At 38.9% G+C, this 20788-nt stretch overlaps 2 protein-coding genes across 3 annotated transcripts; one reads left to right on the top strand and one right to left on the bottom strand.

Moving 5' to 3' along the window:
- The first annotated feature begins 10 nt into the window (after positions 1–10).
- IRAK1BP1 (interleukin 1 receptor associated kinase 1 binding protein 1) lies at positions 11–11992 on the top strand. The gene is made up of 4 exons (XM_053939497.1): positions 11–315; positions 6754–6819; positions 10540–10670; positions 11679–11992. The coding sequence occupies exons 1-4, from the start codon at positions 49–51 to the stop codon at positions 11947–11949; spliced, it is 735 nt and encodes a 244-aa protein (XP_053795472.1). The 5' UTR covers positions 11–48; the 3' UTR covers positions 11950–11992.
- A 355-nt stretch (positions 11993–12347) lies between these two features.
- Positions 12348–20586, bottom strand: LOC128785614 (F-box only protein 21-like). 2 transcript variants are annotated; one of them, XM_053938348.1, is made up of 6 exons: positions 20473–20586; positions 19170–19259; positions 17329–17399; positions 16411–16574; positions 14420–14530; positions 12348–12516 (listed from the first exon to the last, which is right to left on the bottom strand). In XM_053938348.1, exons 1-6 carry the CDS (start codon positions 20556–20558, stop codon positions 12421–12423), a joined length of 618 nt encoding a protein of 205 aa, XP_053794323.1. In that variant the 5' UTR covers positions 20559–20586; the 3' UTR covers positions 12348–12420. The 2 variants fall into 2 exon arrangements, with proteins under 2 accessions (XP_053794323.1, XP_053794324.1); XM_053938349.1 differs by lacking the exon at positions 19170–19259.
- Positions 20587–20788: the final 202 nt, after the last annotated feature.

Raw genomic sequence — 20788 nt, 5'->3', positions numbered from 1 at the left:
CCCGGGGTTGCCATGGTGGTGCCGTGAGGGGCCGCCATAGCGGCGGCCATGGCGCCGCCCGCGCCGCCCTCCTCGCGCGTCTTCGCCGAGCTCGACCTGGCCCCGTCCCCGGCCCCGGAGGGACGCGTCGAGCCTCCGGCGCTGCCCGGGCGGGAGGTGCATGTGAGCGGCAGCGCGGAGCTGAGCGCCCGCCCGGACCGGGCGCGGGTGTCGCTGCGGCTCGGCAGCCGCAAAGAGGCGGCCGCGGCGGCGCGGAGCAGCGTGTCCCGCCGGCTGCAGTACATCGCCCACAGCGCCCGCCTGCACGGCGTCCCGGTGAGCTCCGCCGCCGGGGCGTCCCCAGGGGGAAGGCGAGGGGGGACAGCAGGCGGGGCAGTTCCCGGTTCCCGGGGCAGTTCCCGGTCCCTCTCGGCAGCCGGCGGGGTGCGGTGCCGTCCCGCCGGAGCGGCCCTGAGGAGAGGCGCCCGCAGAGGGCCTTGGTGCCGGCGGGAAGCAGAGGAGTGATGGGTTTGGAGCTCTCGCTCCTCTGCCTCGGGAAGCGCTGGGAAAGCCTGCCTGTCTTTGGAAGGCTGCAGCCATGCCGGCCCCAGCGGAAAAAGTGGAATGTCGCTACCCGGGCTTTCCAGCACGTTGCTTGTTTAGCATGTGAAACCATCCTCCGACTCCCACGGCGGTGGAATCGCCGTCCCTGGAGGCGTTTAAGGAGAGGCTGGACGTGGCTCTCAGTGCCGTGATCTAGTTGACATGGTGCTGTTCGGTCTAAGGATGCACTCTACGATGCCAGAGGTCTTTTCCAACCTAATTCTGTGATTTGTTCGTGTAATACAGCATTCGCCCTTGCATGCGGGTGAAACTGATAAAGTTGTACACCGCAGCATAACCCGTACCTGTGTGTGTCAGAGTAACTGTGATTACCAGAGCTTAGCAGGAAATACATACAGAGTTCTTTCTCTCTTTCTTGTTCTACGTAAGTAGAGAGGTTTTGAAAAACATGGGATATGATCAAGTTAGCTGAAGTGACAGAAGCTCCTTGTGGACCCAAAAAGTTCCTTTACCACAATGAGTTTTTTAGCCTCTGGAAGTGATATCGCAAGAATGAAAAAAAAGCATAGTCTTGCCTTTAAAGCTTTGTCCAAACAGTAAATGCTTTGTAAGGGTGATATTTGTCCTAACAACTGTGCTCATGATGGTTTTGGATTTCACAAAAGAGTTCTGGACAGTGTTCCACACATAGGGCTCTTAAAAACAGAAAAAAAACTGATCTTTTATGGAATAAGCAATTGTTCTCAAAAGTTATTTCTTATTGAAGTTCCGTAGGAAGTTTGTGCCTTTTGAGTGTATTCACAGATAAGCTGGGGGGAAAGGGTGATGATAGTTTGCTATAAACAGTAGATTATTCAATGGAGTAAAAAAGAATTGCAGAAGGGTTTCCTGATACTGCATGGAGTTACAGTGCAAGTCACAGTTAGTAAAGTGCAAAGTAAGAGAGTAAGTTGCTTGGCCTAAACAGTGATGTGCCCACAGTGAAATTGCATGCCCACATTTCAAATGCTGCATGTGTTTGAAGATAAGTACTGGCACCAATTTTTCATTTCCCAAACAAAATAGGATTACCGGGTTTTTTTTTGAACTGTTATGCGGTCACTGTAGCATCTATACAAATTGTTCAAGAATAAAGAAGGCAGTCAAGAAGACCACTTAGCCCCTGAAAAAGTTCATATTGCAGCTGTGGGACTAGATGACAAGGGGACATGCAGGCTACTTTAGGCTAGGTATTGATCGTGGCTGGGTGCATGTCTGTCACAGGCAGCATTTGTCATAGGTTCCATTGCCATCGGGATGACTCATTCAGCCAAAACAGATGCATTTTTGTAAGGGATTACCGGTTAAATGCCTTCAGTGTCTATTAAGTAAATTAACAGGCGTTTAGAGTGGTGGATTTTAAGAGGAATGGGAGAAGACAAAGCAATTCAGTATGCATTTGTTCTTATTAGTAGAGAAAATGTTAACCTTTGTACCCCACAGCATGGTGAGCCACCAGATTATGGGGCATTTTCGTCCTGACTGTAATTAGATAGCTCTAATATAGCATGGCTATATTAGAAAAGATAGTTGCAGATACTTACCCTGCAGTGAATCTGAACAACTGACTTCCAGTTTTGACTTGATACTGATTGAATTGGGACAGCAAGGAGCATCCAACGTGTGGCAGCTGCCACACAACAAGAGTAGTCAGGGTGTTAAATAGGTGAGTGTGCTTTAGAGGGGCTGTGTGCACCACTCCAGGCTAGAAAAAAGGATTGCAAACTGAAGTACGACTTGAACAAACAAATGGTTTTGTTTGGGTTTATAACAGTCAGGTTCAGAAAAGTAATGTCAGCAAGCAAGCAGGGTGGAGAGTGGGCTGTTTTTACAATGTGAGAATATTCGGTGTCTTATTATAGTTACAGTAATTTCACAGTAATCTTCTTCTGTTTCGAAGATGCTGTGTTTTGGAGAATGGAAATGTTCTTTCCACTTAGTTGAGAGACTGTGAAATGCTGCTTGAGTTACGGGTTTCTCAGTGTTAGCAAAGTGTTAGCTCTAGGGAACTCTGAGAAAAACAACATGAAGTTATTTTTTTTCAGAGTAGTTCCCCACGGTATAATTTTTAGTGCTTTGTTTCATCCAATTTTAAATCACTCTACTGCTGGAGCTTTTATTTGCCTTGCAGCTTTTCCACTAACAACTCTCACTGCTGGCAATTTGTTCTTAACTGCATTTGCTAACTTCACTTGCAGCTAATACCATTCTAGACAACTGTAAAATTAATCTCTCTTCACAGGTTCCATATGGTTCTGTTGTTGCAAGCTTATCTAAGGCCTCTTTAGAAATCATCTAACTATGCTATATATTTATTTTTAATTAATTCACAAAACAATTTTCTTAGCCCTTATTGTTGCTGTAGTAGGAAGTCTGTGAGATCAGAAGTGCATAACCTTTGCAGCAGCAGGAGCTTGCATTAGCAGCTTGTCAGGATGCCTGGGGGCAGCACCTGATTTCCATATACATTTACACAGGATTTTAATCAGAAATAGATGCACACAGTGGCATTTATTTATAGAGTGCTGTAAGTATATGCAGTACTTCAGAGCACAGAATGTGGTTTCCCCATTGATTTTTCTTTCCCTGCAGCCTTCAAAGCAATCTCCCTTAATCAGCCCAGCCGCTCAAAAGTAACATTTTCTTCTCTTTCTCTAGAAGCAAACAAATTTTATATTTGCCACCTATGATTTATTTGGGGAGTGGTGTGGAGATGACACTTGTTTTATTTAATGGCTATATCTAAGAGTTGGCATTGGCACCTTGTTTAAAAATAGTATTTGTTGTACCTGTCAGAGTGTTAGAGAACAAAACAAACCATCTAGCAAACTACATCTGGGAGGCTCTGGGTTAAAGATTGCCTGAACTGGGATACCTCCCTTGGATTTATGTGCAACATTCTCCATATTTCAAAACTTACTCAGGAGTCACAGTTATGGATGCACATGCATACAATCAGTTAAAAAAAGTTTTAAAGTTTGCTCACTTAGTTTCAAAACCTTCCAATGTCAATATATCCCTGACTGAAGGTTAAAACCTGTGTAAGGCATCACCTTTTTTATATTACCATGTATTTAAAGAAATGTCTCCAGAGTACCCTACATTTGCTGAGTACAAATATGCTTTTTGTCTTTTTTGTAATAACTGTTATATATACATCCGTTATTTCTTCTTTAAGTAGCAGAAACTTTCCACCATAGGTTTTTGGGTTATTGTTCTGTCATCTCACGCCAAACAGACCAGACAGAGTGTGGGAATGAGAGGCTGGAGCACAGCTACCCAGTCCCACAAGGTGCTCACCATCCTTATCTATCTGGACACACTGTGGATGACTGTCAGGAGACAGGAGCATGCATCAAGACTCTCATTAACCATTTCTATAGTGCCAAGAACAAAAATGCCATGATCGGATGGAAGAAGCTAACGCTTTTGATTATTCAGATATCTTTATTTTTCATAATGTAAAGTTATACTGGATATATCAGTTCAAATGTACAAGTAGCTTTTAAGAGACATTTTCAAGGGTCTCCAGATATTTTTTATTTACAGTTACATATATCAGTATACATTACCCAATGGGCATTAGCATACATTCCAAACTATAAATGCTTTCCCTTGCTCAGGCTTGGTTTATTGTCATAAAAAGGTCTCATAGTTTTGTTAATTCATTAGCCAGGAGCAGAACACGTAATTTTATGTGCAGATGGGCTGTTCTCTTAGTGTGTTGTTGCATACTTGTCTCCTTGAAGTGTGCTTTTGCTAACTTACCCATTTATTTTTTTCCCTGTTCTCTTCTGGGGAAAAGAGCAGTCATTCCTGTAAGCAGCCGATGTCATGAACATGGGCACAATGGTCTGGTGATTAGGACATTGTTCAGAAGTAGCAGATAGGAGGAAGGGCTACAAAAGGTTGTGTTCAGTTAAAAAGAGTGAAAATATAAAGCAAAGCATATTTCTAGACTTGATATGCTCAATGAGGTATTGACTATCTTTTTCATTTTTGTTTTAGAGTGCCTGAAGCAGTGATGTGATGCCATGTAAAAAATAGGCTTTATAAGCAGAATTCAAGTGTGATTCTGTTCAGAGTTGTTCAATGGCTTCTGGGTTGATTGAGATAACAATACTGTTATATTTGTTTAACTATTTTCTGTGATTCTTGGCCCACAGATTTAGAAAATGGAGAAAGCTATTCCAGATGTCCAGAACACCTGAAGTGCAGCTTTCCCTAAGTCACAGTGAAAAGTATTTCTTCTGTGGCTATTCCAATCAAATGGGTATTTTGTCAGCCAAAATATGAATAGTAGACATAAACAGTAGGGAAGAAAAATTTTTGCTTTTGAAGTAGTCTCGGTCTTGATTTCGATTTAAAATTCTGTTGTCTCCTACCTGTCTTTTCCATATCTTTGTGTGAACACAGTCACTAATGGAAGTGAAGTATGTAACAGAAAATGTATCACAGAAGGCCACCTTGTTATGACTTCAGCAATTATTTCATCCATTTATCTTCAGTAGCATGTACAGCTACTGTCAAATTTGGTGGGATTAAAATTAGCTGTGAAGGAAATTTTGTAATACATGGTGCAAAATGATCTTTCAGCCCATAATATCGATCTTGCCATAGCGCTTGGTGCCACGGGATGGCACTGTCCTTAAATACACAGGAACCTTGGGAGGGCACAGCCAAATTCCAAGGCTTGGATCTACTCAGCAGGAAAGAGAACCTGTTTTTAAAAAGGATTAAGGAGAGGGGACCAGGGAAAACAAACGCATTTTTTCTATGTTTACAGTTGTGTTACAGCACAGCTATTTCTCTAAGATACAAGTTGTAGTAGTTTGTGTTTTCTATGTGGTAATTTCTATAAGATGCATGAAACCTCTGGGGAAAAATCTTTCTTGATAATTGTAATTGGATTCTATCATAAATAGTAAGATTTGCCCCATAAATTAAATGGGCTGTTGGTGCCAGACTGTCTTGATAACTCTTCAGCAAACTCCAGCCACATAAAAGAAAAAATATAGGTTTTATGGACTACTGGCCCTTGCTAATCCTTGCCCTTATTAGAAGAGGTTTTCTGAAAATATCTAAAAATAGGACTGTTGTGCTTGAGCACTACCAATCAATCATGATACAATTTTGAAATTTCAGTTTTTTGCATTTTTATTCAATGGTAGTAAAACCATATAATATTTTAAAAGGAAAATGCTTCTCATAGTTAATGTTATTTGCATAAACTTATGCATGCTACATGATAAACTTGAAGACTTGAGTGTCTGTAGGAAATACTCTGACACAAAGCATCTTTTGAATGTCAACATTGAAGGCAAATATTTCCTATGCAAATGAATCTAGTAAATAAAACTTCTTTAGTAAGGCTGGGTATCTGCTTTACTACAATTCATGGGTGTTACATGCAAAGCTGCAAATAAACTGTAGGCTGTGCTTTTTTTTGCTATGTTAGAGTAATTTCACAACAAATTGTTCATTCAAACTGTTGAGCAAAGTGGGTGAAAGATATGTGACTGTTAGACCAGTAGCAAGCTGGTCAAATATTCACATGTAACTGCAGTTACTCTGTATCTTCCTGAGTTCAGTATCTTATTTCTATGTGCTACAGGATTTGCTAGTGCTCTGTGCAGCCATTATGTTGACCAATGTAGCTGCTGTTGTGCTGAGGTATCACTGGTGGAACAGCCTTTTTCAAGGGTTACCATTATGCCAGAATAGTAGCTGTACAGTCTTTGTTCATATGACCTTGCTACAAGCTGCTGCTGCTGCTAAAATACCTTAAAATAGGGGTCTAAAAAGCACTTCTCACATACTAACTTTCTAAAAGCAATTGAAGCTTCTAGATTTATTGTACCAGGTGAATTTACAGTTACACACTAATGAAGCTTCTACCTAGCAGCCACTTTTATGACCTAATTGTTATCTTTATTGTTATAGTAGCAAAATCACATTATAGGCTACTGTATCATTGACTTAGAATAATGCAAGAAGTCTTTAACATCCAGCTAGTTTTTAACTGAAGATATTTGCATGGAAAATTCAAAATTTCTGTTGCAAAGTCATAAGTAATATGCCAAAACAGTTCAGCTTTTATAGGACACCATGTACATACAGCAGATGCTTAATTCCTGTCTTTTAAGGTTATATTCCTCTACTTTGTTTTAGGAAGAAAATATGACTGTAACAGAAGATTTTAGTAGAGTAGAAAATACTTATCAAATGGAAGCAGAGGTATGTATTCAACCTAACCAAAAATAAAATAAAAGAATAAGAAGTGTGTCAAGGACCTGTAAAAATTTGCAGACTTATCTTTTCTCAGACCAAGGAACGTAACAGCAGCATAGTTCAAAAAAAACCTATTTAAGGACTGCAGTTTATAGCAGAGTTCAGCTGCAGTCTTCTGTTGTGTGCAGAACATGTTTTCTTCTCAGATGAATGTGCTTTTTAAATGTTACCTGATGCTACAGACTGGCATATTTGGTTCTGGGGCAGTGGGAGCAAACCAACAATTCTGAACTTTCCTTCACCTGTAGCCCTTCCTGCCCTCTGCTTCTTGCAAGGAGTTGGTGAGTTCAGAAAGCTGCCCCAGTTAATAACCTTTTTTTTTTTTCCCAGCTCAGCTTTTTTTTTTTTTTTTTTTTTTTTTTCATTATTTTAGCTCCTTGAACTGGGAGCAAATGCAAGATCTGCTTAAGCCACAGTTGCAGAGCACCTGGATTTTGGTCTGTTCTATACAACTCTGCCATCAGCTTGCTCTATGTACAGTAAAGGTAATTGTTTCCCGGGTAATTGGCTCAGAATTTTGTAGGTAAAAGTGCTCTGTGAAATGCAGATATTATGGGAATAATCCCATTTACTTCAGTATCTGCTAAGGGAAGTATATATTTGCACATTCATGCCATAGTAGGAAATAAATGCTGTGCTTGAAACGTTCACTGAGGGAAATTATGTGTTCAGCTAATGTATTTTTTAGGCCATAAAACTTTAATCACTACCCAGCAAGTTTAGAGATTCTTACAAAGTAAACCTGGAAGCCTGCAATAAAATGATAGCTGTTTTATAGAGCTGTGGTTTAGAGTCCTCTTAAACAGGTTCAGCCTCCTTAGTTTGCTTGCTTTAAGGCATATTCTCATCTAAATAACACCAGTAAATACAGAAATGATTGAGAATTTGGAGAACAAAATTTGGATTTTAAAATGAGTCCTAAGATACTTAAATGGTATGCATCAGTCATGTCCTTAATGACTTCAGCTTCCTCGTGGAGACATCTACTACTTTGAGAACTTAAATCACCATGTTTTTTAGATGACCTGTACCTAAAAATAAATAAAACTCTATTATTAATTATTATATGAATCACTGTTAAGGGTACAGACAAGCTTAGGCTTACAACTCCAGTCTTAAGTGGTAACTTAACGAATTATCTGTCTTCTGCTATTAGTTTTTATACAACAAGGATTATATGTGGAAAGTTAATTGCTTGGATTTAGTGTTGATTTGTAAGCAGCTTGGACCAGCTGTGATTGCTGTTGCAAAGTTGTGTGGTTGTCTGGGACCCCGGGGGTTGGAACTGGAAGAATCCAGCCAGAGTGCTGCTTCATAAACCAATGAGGTTCCATTGACAAGCATGTTGGCCTACTTTAGCAATATAAATGAATTTAAAACTCACTTCCACTCACTTCTCTCTTAAAGAGTTTGCCATTATATATCTGTGTTATATGTAAAGTCTTGGACATCTTGTGTTACTTCATTCTGTAAACTCTTTACCATTTGTCTTCTGTAAAGAATTTTAGAAGACTGAAAAATTCCAAGGCATATAGCTATGTAAAATGATTATAATGAAAAATTCAAGATATTCTTTCAACAGTAAGGAGATAATTTTAATTCATGCTATAACAAAGGAAAATGTGCAGAAGAATGTAGTTGTGTATAAGATCACAAAGCTCTATAATATCTTTATCATAATAGTTCATTTATTGCATAACATTCTCATGGGAGGAAGATTATGTTGGTTTTGTGCATTTCTTAATACACTTGCCTCCTTATAAACCGTAACTTCTTGTCATTTGCAGCCTTATGCAAACCTTGGAATGTCTCTAATAGTTTTGCATAGCTTCATGTTACTTTTTCACACTTTTTAAAACATTTATTTGCATTTTTATGTTCAAGTATTCTCTGTAATTGCAAGTGGAATGTATTAGATGTAGCTCTAAATGAAAACTGTGATTTTTTTTTTTAGGTGGGGGAAACAGCAAAATCAGCTATTGCTCAGTTGTTTTCTGCCCCTGAGGCTACCTGATCAAGTGCTTCTTTTTTAACAGTAAAGTTCCTGAGTGCCCAGAAGTGCCCCAGTCTGAGCAATTTATCTCCTGCTTAAGACCCATAGTTCTTTTGTTTCATCATTTTTCTGTTTCATCCCCTAGAAGGAACAAATCTTGTAAATGCTGATAGCAATCTGGAAAACACTGTGACAGTCCTCATAGTGAGACTTTCCACAAAATACAGCTATGACACTTTTCTGGCAAAATATCACAGGGGCATGTATGCTTTTTATATGTATGGCAAGAGCTGCCACTGAAGAAAAAACTGTAGGTATAGCCTCATCTTTAGTCTCTGTTCAATTGACACTGCACCTTTCAGAGCCACTGAACCAGTGCAAGCCAGGGTAAGGTTCATGTACTTCACCAAAAGGCTATCAAGGGTAATAAGATGGGAGCATTAATTACTTTTTACCTTACTCTGTATATGAAGTAGCTCCCTCCTCACTCACTGAGAGACTCAGCTTCCTTGAATTATCTCATTCTCTACAAGGTAAATCTCTGTTATGCACACAGGAAGCTGCTGCAGTGCAGCTGACACGCTGTAACTTGGATTTGTGTGTCATAGCCCCTCGCTGGGGTAGAATGGTGCATAGACTGCAGCAGCCATGGGGGCAACTGTATGGCCCAGGTAGTAGAATTTTCTTTACTGCAGGTTTTTTTCTTCCACTCCTGTGGAAGCTGTATTAGTATGCAAAAAGAAGGGAGTCAGGGATAAGAAAGAAGGTGAACCTGACTCATGGTGAGAGCACTGTACTGGAAGTGAAGATGAGGTTTTAGTTTTTTCTAAAAAAAGAGTTAGGGGTCCAGGATTTCTGATTCTTGAATGCTGTATCAGCTCAGTGTCATTGCTTCAGTCCTGGCAGCTGTGCTTTGCCACAGAGAGAAGCTGGCTTCTGCCTGGAAGGTTGCTGCCTGGCACGACTTTCCACCAGGAAAACTGTTGGGCTCTCAATCCAGGGCTGATAGTAATTGCTGCTTCATAGCATTTGGGAAGGACCTGAATTTCTAATGCATCTTCATTTAATGCTTCTTAAAGCCAGAGACTGTTAGGTGTTTAAATTGTTTTTAATCCAAGTCTGAAGTGCTCGGTTCCCTCTCAGCACTGCAATGACTGTGTTCAGACAGCACAGGATTTGGAGCCCACTGCAAGCTGAACTGGGCTCAGCTTAGCTTAATCTCATAGCTGAGGTTTCTTTAACCTAATGCTTGGAATTAAAATGTACTTTTCCGTTGTGCACAATGTTTTCCACATCATTTTGTATGAGCTTCTGCATAATTAACATCTAGAAATCTAAGAAGGGACAAACCAGGATGCATCTAGTCATGTGCACCAAAGAGCACATTCATTCTTCAGATTATCTGCATACCAAGAATTCTGTATTTCCTCAGAAAGGGATTTCTTAATCCTCAGTTTTAAACTATTTAAGAACTTCTTTCTGCTGCAAACCTAATGCTAGTCTCTAGGGCTATATAGAAGTCTTATAGGTTCATAAATGTTGGAGTTTTATACAGGACTAGTATGTTTAGTTACCTTGTAGATGTCTGGCCTTATATTGATTTAAATAAAAGTGTTGAATGACAGTGGAAAATGAAAATATTATTCATGTGATGTCTGTTCACTCACTCCCAGGTCTGTATCATATTCAGTGATTTCGGAAAAATGCAGAATGTTTGCAATCTACTCATTGAAAAGTTAGGAACCTCTGTTACCATCAATCCACCTCATTTCTACCACACACCAGAAGCCATAGACACACTTCGGTAAGTTCTCTCACACATCAAAACTCTTACAGCCTCAGTTAATATGAATACATAATTTATGCTGTTTGCAATGGGAGCAAGTAGTTTCCTTCACACCTATTAATATTTATGTTAGAGATTTCAGTATTTAAGTATAACATAAATTAATGCTGTTCAGCCTAGAAGATAGAATTTGTTCTTGTCCCTGTGCAAAAGCAGAATGTAATAAAAATTATTTTACCACTGATTTCCACTGGAGTATAATCTGCTGTGAATCTTAGGTCAACAGAATTTGGCTTTGCTTACATCATCATGCGTAGATTTCATTTGTATTTATTCGTGAAGGGTGCACGTGTGTTACCAGATGTTGATAATTTTAAGTACACTTGCCAATTCCCATTACCCCTAGCTGACATTATCTGGAAAGAGCCATGTGTGGCACTTCCTCAGCATCAAAACATGCTGCCCTGAAGCTCACTATCTTGATCTGTTTTAAAGCATTGACTACTCACAGTCCAGGCTTCTCCCACTAAGTGGGAGGGACAAAAGGAAGTTTAGTCTTGGTTGGGGTTTTTCCTCTTGTAAGAAAATAACTGCTTGGTCCAAGAAGCAAGCTTATTTAGCTGCTGTTAAAGGCTCCAGAGATGCCAAAAGTGAATGTCAGAGGTATCTATAGGAGATCAGGAAATATGGCCAGTGACATTAAGCAGGTGCTAGTACACCTTGCAGCTGAGCCACTGAAATGCCTGGAGCAAAGGTTGAACTCTTGCTCTGCATGACTCAGCGTGGATGCCTGCAGCATGCAGGTTTCAGAAATGCTTGATCTCATCAGAATTAGTGAGGATGCTGACATTTCCTCCACACACTGTCCCCTCAATACCCAGGGTGTGGCTCAGAAGCTGGGGAAGGTGTTGTGCCTTAGCATCTCTGCAGTTACAAAACCTGCAACGTTAAAAAAAAAAGCTTGGCAGGAGCACTGGTACATCAGTTGAACCTGCTGGTTATTGTGCTGCTGCTTCCACCTCTCAGCCGCCAAGTGTGTGTCACTGCCGTTGGAAACACGCGCCGGAAAGCCCAGGAAGTCTGTCGACTGTTTGGCCAGGCATTGGGAAAGCCTTTATTGATAAAAGAAGAGGAAACAAAAGAATGGGGAGGCCACATAGACAGTCACCTGTTACACTCTGCTGATTCACAGACTCTGCAGGAAAGAATCCAGAATGCTACTGCTTATGCTTCTTGTAGAGTGTTTGCTGTGTTTGAGATAAAGGGAAAAGAAAACAGGAGAAACAAGTTGCTCTAGAAACCTTTGAATCCTACACATCTTAATAAAATTTTTATACTTTCTTGTGCCTTTTGATGGTTTTTTTTTACTTCATTCTTGTGGTAAGTCCATCTGCTAAAATTCAGATTACAGTTAATTCTGAAAGTACAGAATTAAGTTCACAACTGCTTATTTTTGTTCCCTGACCCCTGTAAAACAGCAGGATATTTGATGTGCCAAACGTTTGGCACACCTGGCTGAAACTGCACTCCATTTACACCTTTCCTCCCAAAACTGGAAGGAAATTAATCCCCATTGCTGAGTCATGGCAAACTGAACATGCATTGTGTTCACTTCTGACAAAATTGAGTGTCCGACATAAAACCTGCTTAGGAATGTTGTATTTCATCATAGGAAAAAATACACATTTTATCCTGGTGTCTGTTTGCTCAAGTTTAAAAAGGATGTCTTTTGTCTGGACGTACATTACATGTACACACACTGAAGTACTCAGTCATGAGGGTAGAGTTTTTTCAACCATGGCTGCATAATGTATTTTGATCCATCATATCCACTGAAGTAGTTTTCCATATCAGGGTGATACACCTGAGAAAAAAATATTTCAAGTTGAAGAAACATCAGAATTGGGAAATATCTTGGTAAATATAAACCAATACTTAAACCAAGTATTGAAGTTACTACATTGTTTGAAAACTCCTGATGAGTTTTTAATGTACATGGAGGTACTTTCAGTGGCATTTTCTGTGTACCATAACTGAATTTCAGTCAATCATCAGAATAGCAGCTCTCTCCAAGTACTTCAAAAATGTTGAACAGATCTCATAAGATGTTACAAGCTAGATTTACACCAGCATCAGTGTTTAAAATCAGCAGTGTTTCTTATTGAAATAAGAAGCACTCATGTTGCTAGTAAGTCACTCATGTTGCTGTTAGAGGTATTTGCTATTTCTTTTAGCTGGATCAGTTATCTAATTCAGTGAGGCAGCAGGAACAGTAAAGAAGCAGTGAGGGAAATGGTGAAGACAGACCAAGGTGATGGCCTTAGGTCCAAAATTAAGATGCAAACCCACCAAGGACAATCCAAGCCTTGTCTTGATGCAGGAAGCCCACAGTGAGTGGCTCAGAACTGTCAGCTGGGAAAAGGTCATGACAAGTCTAAGCATTTCCTGATCTCTCAACTCTTCAAGACATTACTGTGGCTATTAGGCTGTACAAAAGGCTGAGTGAGGGCAATCCACAGACCTTTTGAATTTGAGGCATGACTCACCATCCGTTATTAATCTCAGCTAGACAACTTTGAAATACCTGGTTTTGTGAGCTTGTTACCAATAGTTTCTGTAATAATCTGCATGGAGAATTAACCTGCCACGCAGGTGAATAAAGCAATTTGATCCCTTAAAAGCTAATTCCACAAGGTAAACATTTAAGATAAAGTGTCTGTTTCTCCCCATGGAATAGAAAGGAAACCGAAGGTAGCCAGTGAACTGGCATAGCGAAAGGTGCATTTTTTAGACAATGTGGGCAGAATCCAGTTTTAAATATTTGTGATACTCATCTGGAACAGCATCGTTTCTGCTCCTAAATTCATGCATGTTGGCATATTCTATATTACAATTGGTGGCTAAACCAGAATGGACTGAACTAAGGCTTCTCCCAGATAAAAGAGGTGATTGTGTCACACTGTGGTTGAGAGGGGTCCTTTGTGTGCAGCAGCACAGATTTTAGAGAGAGCATAGAGAGTCTTCAGGCCAGTCTGACTTACACAATTCCCTTGGGAGGTTTTCCCAAAAGGCAGAGGAATGTGCCAATTTTAATCTGCTGTGTTTGACTAGACCAAGTGTCTCCTGTTAGGTGAATGGTTCATCTACGTGCTGTTATTTTAAATACAGACCCTGCCACTGTCCACAGAGAAGGCATCCACAGCAGCATAGGGATCCCTTGCAAAAAGCCACCTGTATGTGGCATGCATGCCTGAAGGCTGTTTTCTGGCTCAGAGTCTCAGACTAGTTTAAAAATCAGGTGTGCCTTGCATACACCAGGAATCAAAAGCTACTTCAACCCTGATATACAAAACAGAATTTTTTGGCTCCCAAAGAGTTTTGCAGTTAAGAAAGAAGACATTCTTCAGTCTGGGCAGCAGCTGAGCAGGAGCTGTTTGAAATGAAGATTTTTCAAAGTAGAATTGAGAAACCAAGGTACTTTGCTAGATCCCCAGAAATCACAAAACAAAAGTCAGTGTCTGCAACAGCCTATATATAATGGAAATCAAGTTGCTAAAACACTTACAAACCTCAGCAGTATTACCTGGGTTTGGTCATTTTTTAGCTTCAAAAACCCATGCTTGAAAGCACAGCAGTAATTTATCTGCTTTCTCTATTAGTTCTCATTAACTTTGCATCCTAGCTAGTATCTATTAAACCAAAGGTCAGCCAACTTTTAAACATACAGAATAACAATCAAGTTGCAACTGAATAAAAATAAATACTACCTCTAATCCCATAATAACTGTTATCTCTTCCTCAGGAACATAAGCTGTAGATTTGCCAAATCCATTTGCTTTGTTAATTAGAATTTGATAGTGAGGAGTATCTTTTAGATCCTGTAAAAACAGAAAGAAAATAAATAGCCTCAAAGAGACATGATGACTAAAGGTTACATATTGTAATCAGTTAACTTTCAGTGGGCTTACAGAACCTAAATCCACTTGAGATACATGTGTGTGTGTGTATATATATGTGTGCGTGTGTGTGTGTATATATATATATACAGCCAGTTCATTTTTATTATTTTACCAATGTCAGAATTAAATATAAAGCAATCAGAACTGCAACACACAAAGTTCTCGGCATATTTGAAACATTTTTTAAGAGTCAAGAGTTTAATTAACTTTTTTTCCCACAGACCTTGCAAGAAACGAGACTTACAGTATCCTTGCTCATTGTACATAGGCCCCATGGCCATCTGCTACCACCCTTCTTCCTTCACAAGTGACAACTGAACTCCAGAGAGGAAGAGACAAGCTCAGAACATAATGATTAGTGTCTTCCTGCCAACAATCATGGTCCTGATCCTGGAAAGAGCTAAGGCAACTTCTATGTGTATATATATGAATCTTCCAACAAAGATGTGCCTATGAAATCTGAGGCCAGGGAAAATGGGCCATGATAGTTGCTGCTATCCATAAGCATTCTGGCCCAAAGTAACCCACAATTTAAACACAAAAAATTGATGGGTGAATGCAGATTGAGTTTATGAAGCAATCAGTATCAATCAATGAACAGGCAGTGGCCTCTGCTCGGTGATTTCATAAAGATACGGAAGTCAGAGGAAGGCAAGGAAAAGTTGGGCTGAAAACCTGGCTGATGTTTTGAGGGATTTTCAAGGATCAAGCTCAGTAAGCTGCAGCCTAAAGGTCAGAAGGCATTTTGCAAAGTGCTTATGACATAATAGGCAAAGGCAATTAAAACCTCAAAACCAGCAAAAGACACTTAAACCCCTTGTCATCACTCTTGAAATTAAAACAATAAAGATGAACACAAAACCGCTGGGACAATGTGAGGTACATAAAAAGAATCAGTGTCTGCTGGGAAATTCTTGGGGGTTCAGCTGGTGATAACACTACTGAGAGGAGAAAAGAAACCAAGGATGCAGATGTTTTAGAAGCCAAAGATGAGAGACAGTTGGATAAAATTACATCAGGGAAGGAACAAAATGCACAAAATGGGACTGAATGTCAGTTCCCAGCTGAATGTGAATTTTCTGCTGTAGGCAAAGATTTTCATGTTTTCTTCATTTTCAGTCCTCTGACTTAATGATTAGTGTCTTCCTGCCACTTAAGCAGCATGTTAGTGGCATGCAGAGTATGCAGCCCTGCATTACCAGATTAGCACTGTCAACAAAGATTTAGCATCTGATTTTCAAATACAAGGACTTAAGGAAGAGAAATTTGAAGGCTTTAAGAATTCTAACAAAAATGTGTTTTTAAATAGATTTACACTCCAAGTAACCAGATCCTCAAAAAATACTGCTTTCTCACTGAAACTGATTAAACACAGAGGATTACTTGCATTTCTTAAGTGCAGTGAAGATGCCACCAATTATGGATAACCAGATAAAGGACTTAACAGCTTCTCAACTTCAGTAACACAGCATGAGAAATCCATTCAGACATCATAGGTTGACACTGGTACTTTAAGTACAACACTGCGTATAAAAAGTGAGTAGTTTTAATTTGAGATATGTCCACTACAGCCCTGACCAGCGAAGCTTAGCCACTCAGTCGTGTAAAAGCCAAACTATACTGGGACCATAGTGCAGAAAGAAGCAAAGGTACCACTCAGCTGCACAGGTGATACAAAACTCTGGAGTATTTCCCACTAGGATAGCATGAGGTTGGTCTGTAACAGTGTTTCTGAGGGTATTTTAACCTGAGTTATTCTGTGTATATATTAATAAAGCAAGAGTTTAGAACATTCAAACCTGTTTCACTGGAGGATATCTGGGTTGTAGTTGTTCTTCTGGAGTGCTAGCTTTTACATCCCATCCGACAATGACTCCTGAGTAGCCAAACCTTCTGTGAATTATTACCTGGCCCACACAGAACTTAATGTATTCAGGTTTTGGACTGTGAACATGAGCTGATTCTAATTTAACAAAAAAAGAGACTTAGTAGGGATATAAGTTTGATCAGTTATATTAAACATTTTAACAGAAATTATTCTGACTTCTACCTGAAGAGAACTGATAATTAGATTAAGAGGGGAAGTAAAGAAGAACAGGTGCTTTGTTTTTTCCCCCAGAATATTAATTACTATATTTTACAAAGGAACATCCACTAAGAAAGACAGTTTTCTATTTGTATGCATTTGATATTACATAGGGATGTTAACAGAGTTTTAGAAAGCATTAAAACGTGTATGCTTTTGACAGTTGCTTAAGTGTTACATACAGTATTTTACAGTGATTACATGCAGTAACTTAATGTGATATCATTTTTTGCCAGTTTAGGTCACAGAATTCTTCCATTCAGTCTGATTAGGGATTTTTTTCCAGGAACAAAGTGTTCAACTATTTCTTTTTCCTTCTATGAAATTGATCTAAATCAGTTCATTTGAATAAGGTGAAAGCTGTACCTCTGTTTCATAGGTCAATACAAAATACATACACTGATGTATTCAGTAAAATACTTACATCATATTGATATTATTACACAACACGGGGAAGAGGCCTTGGCTTTCATGTTTACTGTTTTGTTTACTGAATATTATCAATCATGTTTAGAGAGATGAAAAAAGCAAAACAGTCTGCCATTTACAAATTAAGTAAAGAAATCCACTATAGAAACCTTATAGACAACATCATGAGTAAAATACGAAAGGATTGCAAAAACTTCAATACCTGCAAGATAAGAATGGGGTTTTGCTTCATTGTTACTGCTTTTAGTCTTGTTCTCTCCATAGTACCAATTCCTAAAATGTAAAATTAATAACATACAAACAAGTTCTTTAGAAGCTGAGTTTTAATAATAATCAGAAGGTTAATTATCCTAAGCAGGATACTGCAAAGCCTTTGATACAAACTTCTCTACAATTTGGAACCTGTGTGCATTTTATATTAAAAACTTTCAAGGAATACACAAAAAAAAGGAATTTGTTCCAACAGGAAAATAAGAGTATTAATCTAATTTATTTGAATATGTTACTCTACAGTTGCATTAGAATTTTTATATCAGAGGAAACCCACTAATTTTACAGAGGTGAGCAAACACTATTCTGTACTTTAACAGCATGATTCTTCAGCATATTTTGTAAAGTCTTTTAGAATTGATTTATACTGGTATGGATACGGTGTCTGATGATGAGTCCCTGCCTAAGGCTGCAGTAGGTGTAGCTTCTGCCCCAGACAGAATTTCATCTGAATTTAAAAGGTGGGCAGTAGGGGACAGACATGTTTAGAAAGGGGAAATGGCTAACATTTTTCATTGCTATAGTGAAAAAGAGAAAGTGTAAAGGAAGAGTGAGAAAATGGAACATTTCCTTCTGCTGGCAATGTAACAGCAGCAGTCCATGAACAAAGGTGTTTGGGTAGCATTCTACATCCATACTAGTCAGCAAACCATTGGTGCCAAAGAACTACAGGTTGTCCTAGTCTCCTTCCTCTTTGATGGTGTCTTTCAGTCTTACTCCCTTCACCCTGCCTGGAGGAAAGTAAGAGCAGGTTCCTGTGCAAACAATGTTTTTTACAAAAGTTTTGGTTTAGCTCAAATGTGTAGAAAATATTAAGGCTGCCAAGTACCTCTTAACAGAAAGAGGAATGGGCAAAATCTTAATGTGTCTAACTGCTTTGTTAAAACAGCAGCTAATATAGAAGGTCTCAAATGACATTATTTTTAGGATAACCAGTTCTTTATAAAATATTCAGAAGACACAAACAGCTCCAACTATGTACAAATAATCAATTGATCAGGCTTTATCTTTAGATATGCATGGAGCTTTCCACAAAGTTGAGAAGCAATTTATGGTGAACCTAAGAAGAGCACAGTTTCTGATTCTATTCATAAACCATTCCCCTAGGTTTTGCTGGGAACAAAAACTAAGTCAGGATCCTCCGCAGTTCAGAGGACTTGACACCGTTGTTTATTGTACATGGGTCAAGGATAAAGGACCTCTGAATGCCCATACAAACTAAAACCTTTGGAGTATTTCTACTGTACAAGAATTAAATCTCACAAATAAGCCCTTCAATGAACTGAAAGAAGTCCATGAAGTCTTCTTAAATTAAAATGGTGTGTATGTATGAATGGATATAATTTTACTTTTCTAGAGCAGTCATTGTTACATGGCCAATAATCAAAATTTCACTACTTCTTAGCCCACAGATTTTCTGTGATTCCTAATTCAGATTTTCTTGAACTACAATATACAACATAAGATATCCACCCAATGCTAAAGCATCTGATCCTACAAACAGGTAGTTGCTTACAATCACTAATTTGGCTAATTGTTCTGCCTTCAGAGTCAGATAAATTTCAGAGGATAGCATGTATACGATTACTGCCATGAGTTACGTTTAGTTTCACATAGAGTTCAGTTTTGATGTTTGTGTAGAACGTTCCAGATGAGTCTGAAGAAGCAAATAAGAGATACTTCCTCTTTGTCACTTACTTCCTCCACAGCACACCTTCCTGCTCAGAACAGACCATGGCTGAAATCTGCTTGGTGCAGACGGTAGCACCCTACCTTGTCTTTGAGAGCCACAGCTTTAAGCAATCTGCCCATGCATCCAGACTCAAGTAAGATCTTGTTGAGATGCTCCAAGAGGCAATTATCCTTTAGGAGGAAAAATGATATTCGTATTGTTTTTAAAACCTTCTCTAGTATTCTTATATAGATTTTTAATATTTAAACCATTAAGTTTCACTTCTGTAGCAAAGAGAAATAAGGGTTAGTGACCGTGAACAATTTCTCCTCAAGATTAATATCAACACTGTAAAAAATTTTCTTTCAATCATCACTTGTACCAGTAAACCATATGTAAATTTTGGAAAATAACATTTTTCATTAAAGATTGCTTTCTTCCTGTACTTGGACCATAGAAATTGTTAAATTACATTCAGATTCTGCAGCTTCAACTGTTATTCAAGAATAGAGAGCGTGAGATATTTTAAAAATGGTGTACATAATCAAAAGACTATTAAAAAAGCCCACAGGTTTTTGCATAAATCTAAATAATAAGTGGTTGACTCATTCCATGAGGCCTGAAAATTATTTCATTCTGGGTCTTTATGCATAAGCCAAGCTTAGTTCTCTTTTCATCAGACCAATCTTTTGCTCTTCCTGCTTCATGCATTGGAATTCCTCAGATGAACCACACAACCACTGCACAGGCCACATGTACAACTGAGTCTCTCTTTGCATGGTTCATTTTCAAGATGCCAGTGTTTGCCAATTATATTATATCACCACTATAAAAAAATTGCATCTGATGTAATAGTCTCCCCTTTTTATTTAGAGATATATGTGTGGGATCCTGTCAATGCACAGCTTATTAATTCATAGACAAAATGGCACTCCTTACTTAGCTCTTATCATTGTCACTGTCTTAAGTAATTTACTGTGAGTGAATTTTGTTGGTTAAGAGTCTGTACTGACTCTCACTATGCAAGAAATATTTTATAACAGTAAATATCAAAAGGTGATGGAAAATTAGAACTAATGTTACTAAATCAAATGCTTAATTTTCATTTTTTGAAAGGGACATAACCGTTGGTAACATATACTGGAATGTCCCAAAAAAGAATGAGATTAAGGCACTCATGCAGATTAATAAGATTTTTATGTGAAAAAAATCAACAATTGCTATTTGAATATTGAAACTAAATTCAGTCATATTAAGCCACAAAAATGCCCGAGGTGTGGTATAAATGTTGGTTTTGTATAGGAATAGCCAATCTACCCCCACTTCAACTTTCAAAGTATCATTTGGGATGAGAAAGAGAACTCTCTTACAAATAAATGCAGTAGGGAAGGTGAGTCTTACAACCTTTCTGTTATTTGGATGCGCTCGGCAGAGTCTGTTCCATACCACTGAGATATTAAATACTGTGCAGGAAGAGCACAGATCAGCATGGAAACCTGCAGAGCTGCAGCTGCATTCATGTGAGGCATTCCAAGAGGAATTTTCATCAACGACACTTCACTGCTCCCTACTCTGAAAAGAGGAAGAGAAAAATTTTAAAAAGAGAAAAAAACATAGCTGTGAGCTTTTCTAGATGTGTAGAACTTGAAAGTTTCCTTCAGGTTCCTTTGCTGGTTCACAACATTATGTAAATCTATACTCAGGTATTTTGGTTAAAGCT

This window comes from Vidua chalybeata, chromosome 3, assembly GCF_026979565.1.
Source record: "Vidua chalybeata isolate OUT-0048 chromosome 3, bVidCha1 merged haplotype, whole genome shotgun sequence".
In the NCBI taxonomy this organism is placed as follows: domain Eukaryota; kingdom Metazoa; phylum Chordata; class Aves; order Passeriformes; family Viduidae; genus Vidua; species Vidua chalybeata.
Note: the sequence above shows the minus strand (reverse complement) of the source record. Positions and strands in the feature narration are given on the sequence as shown.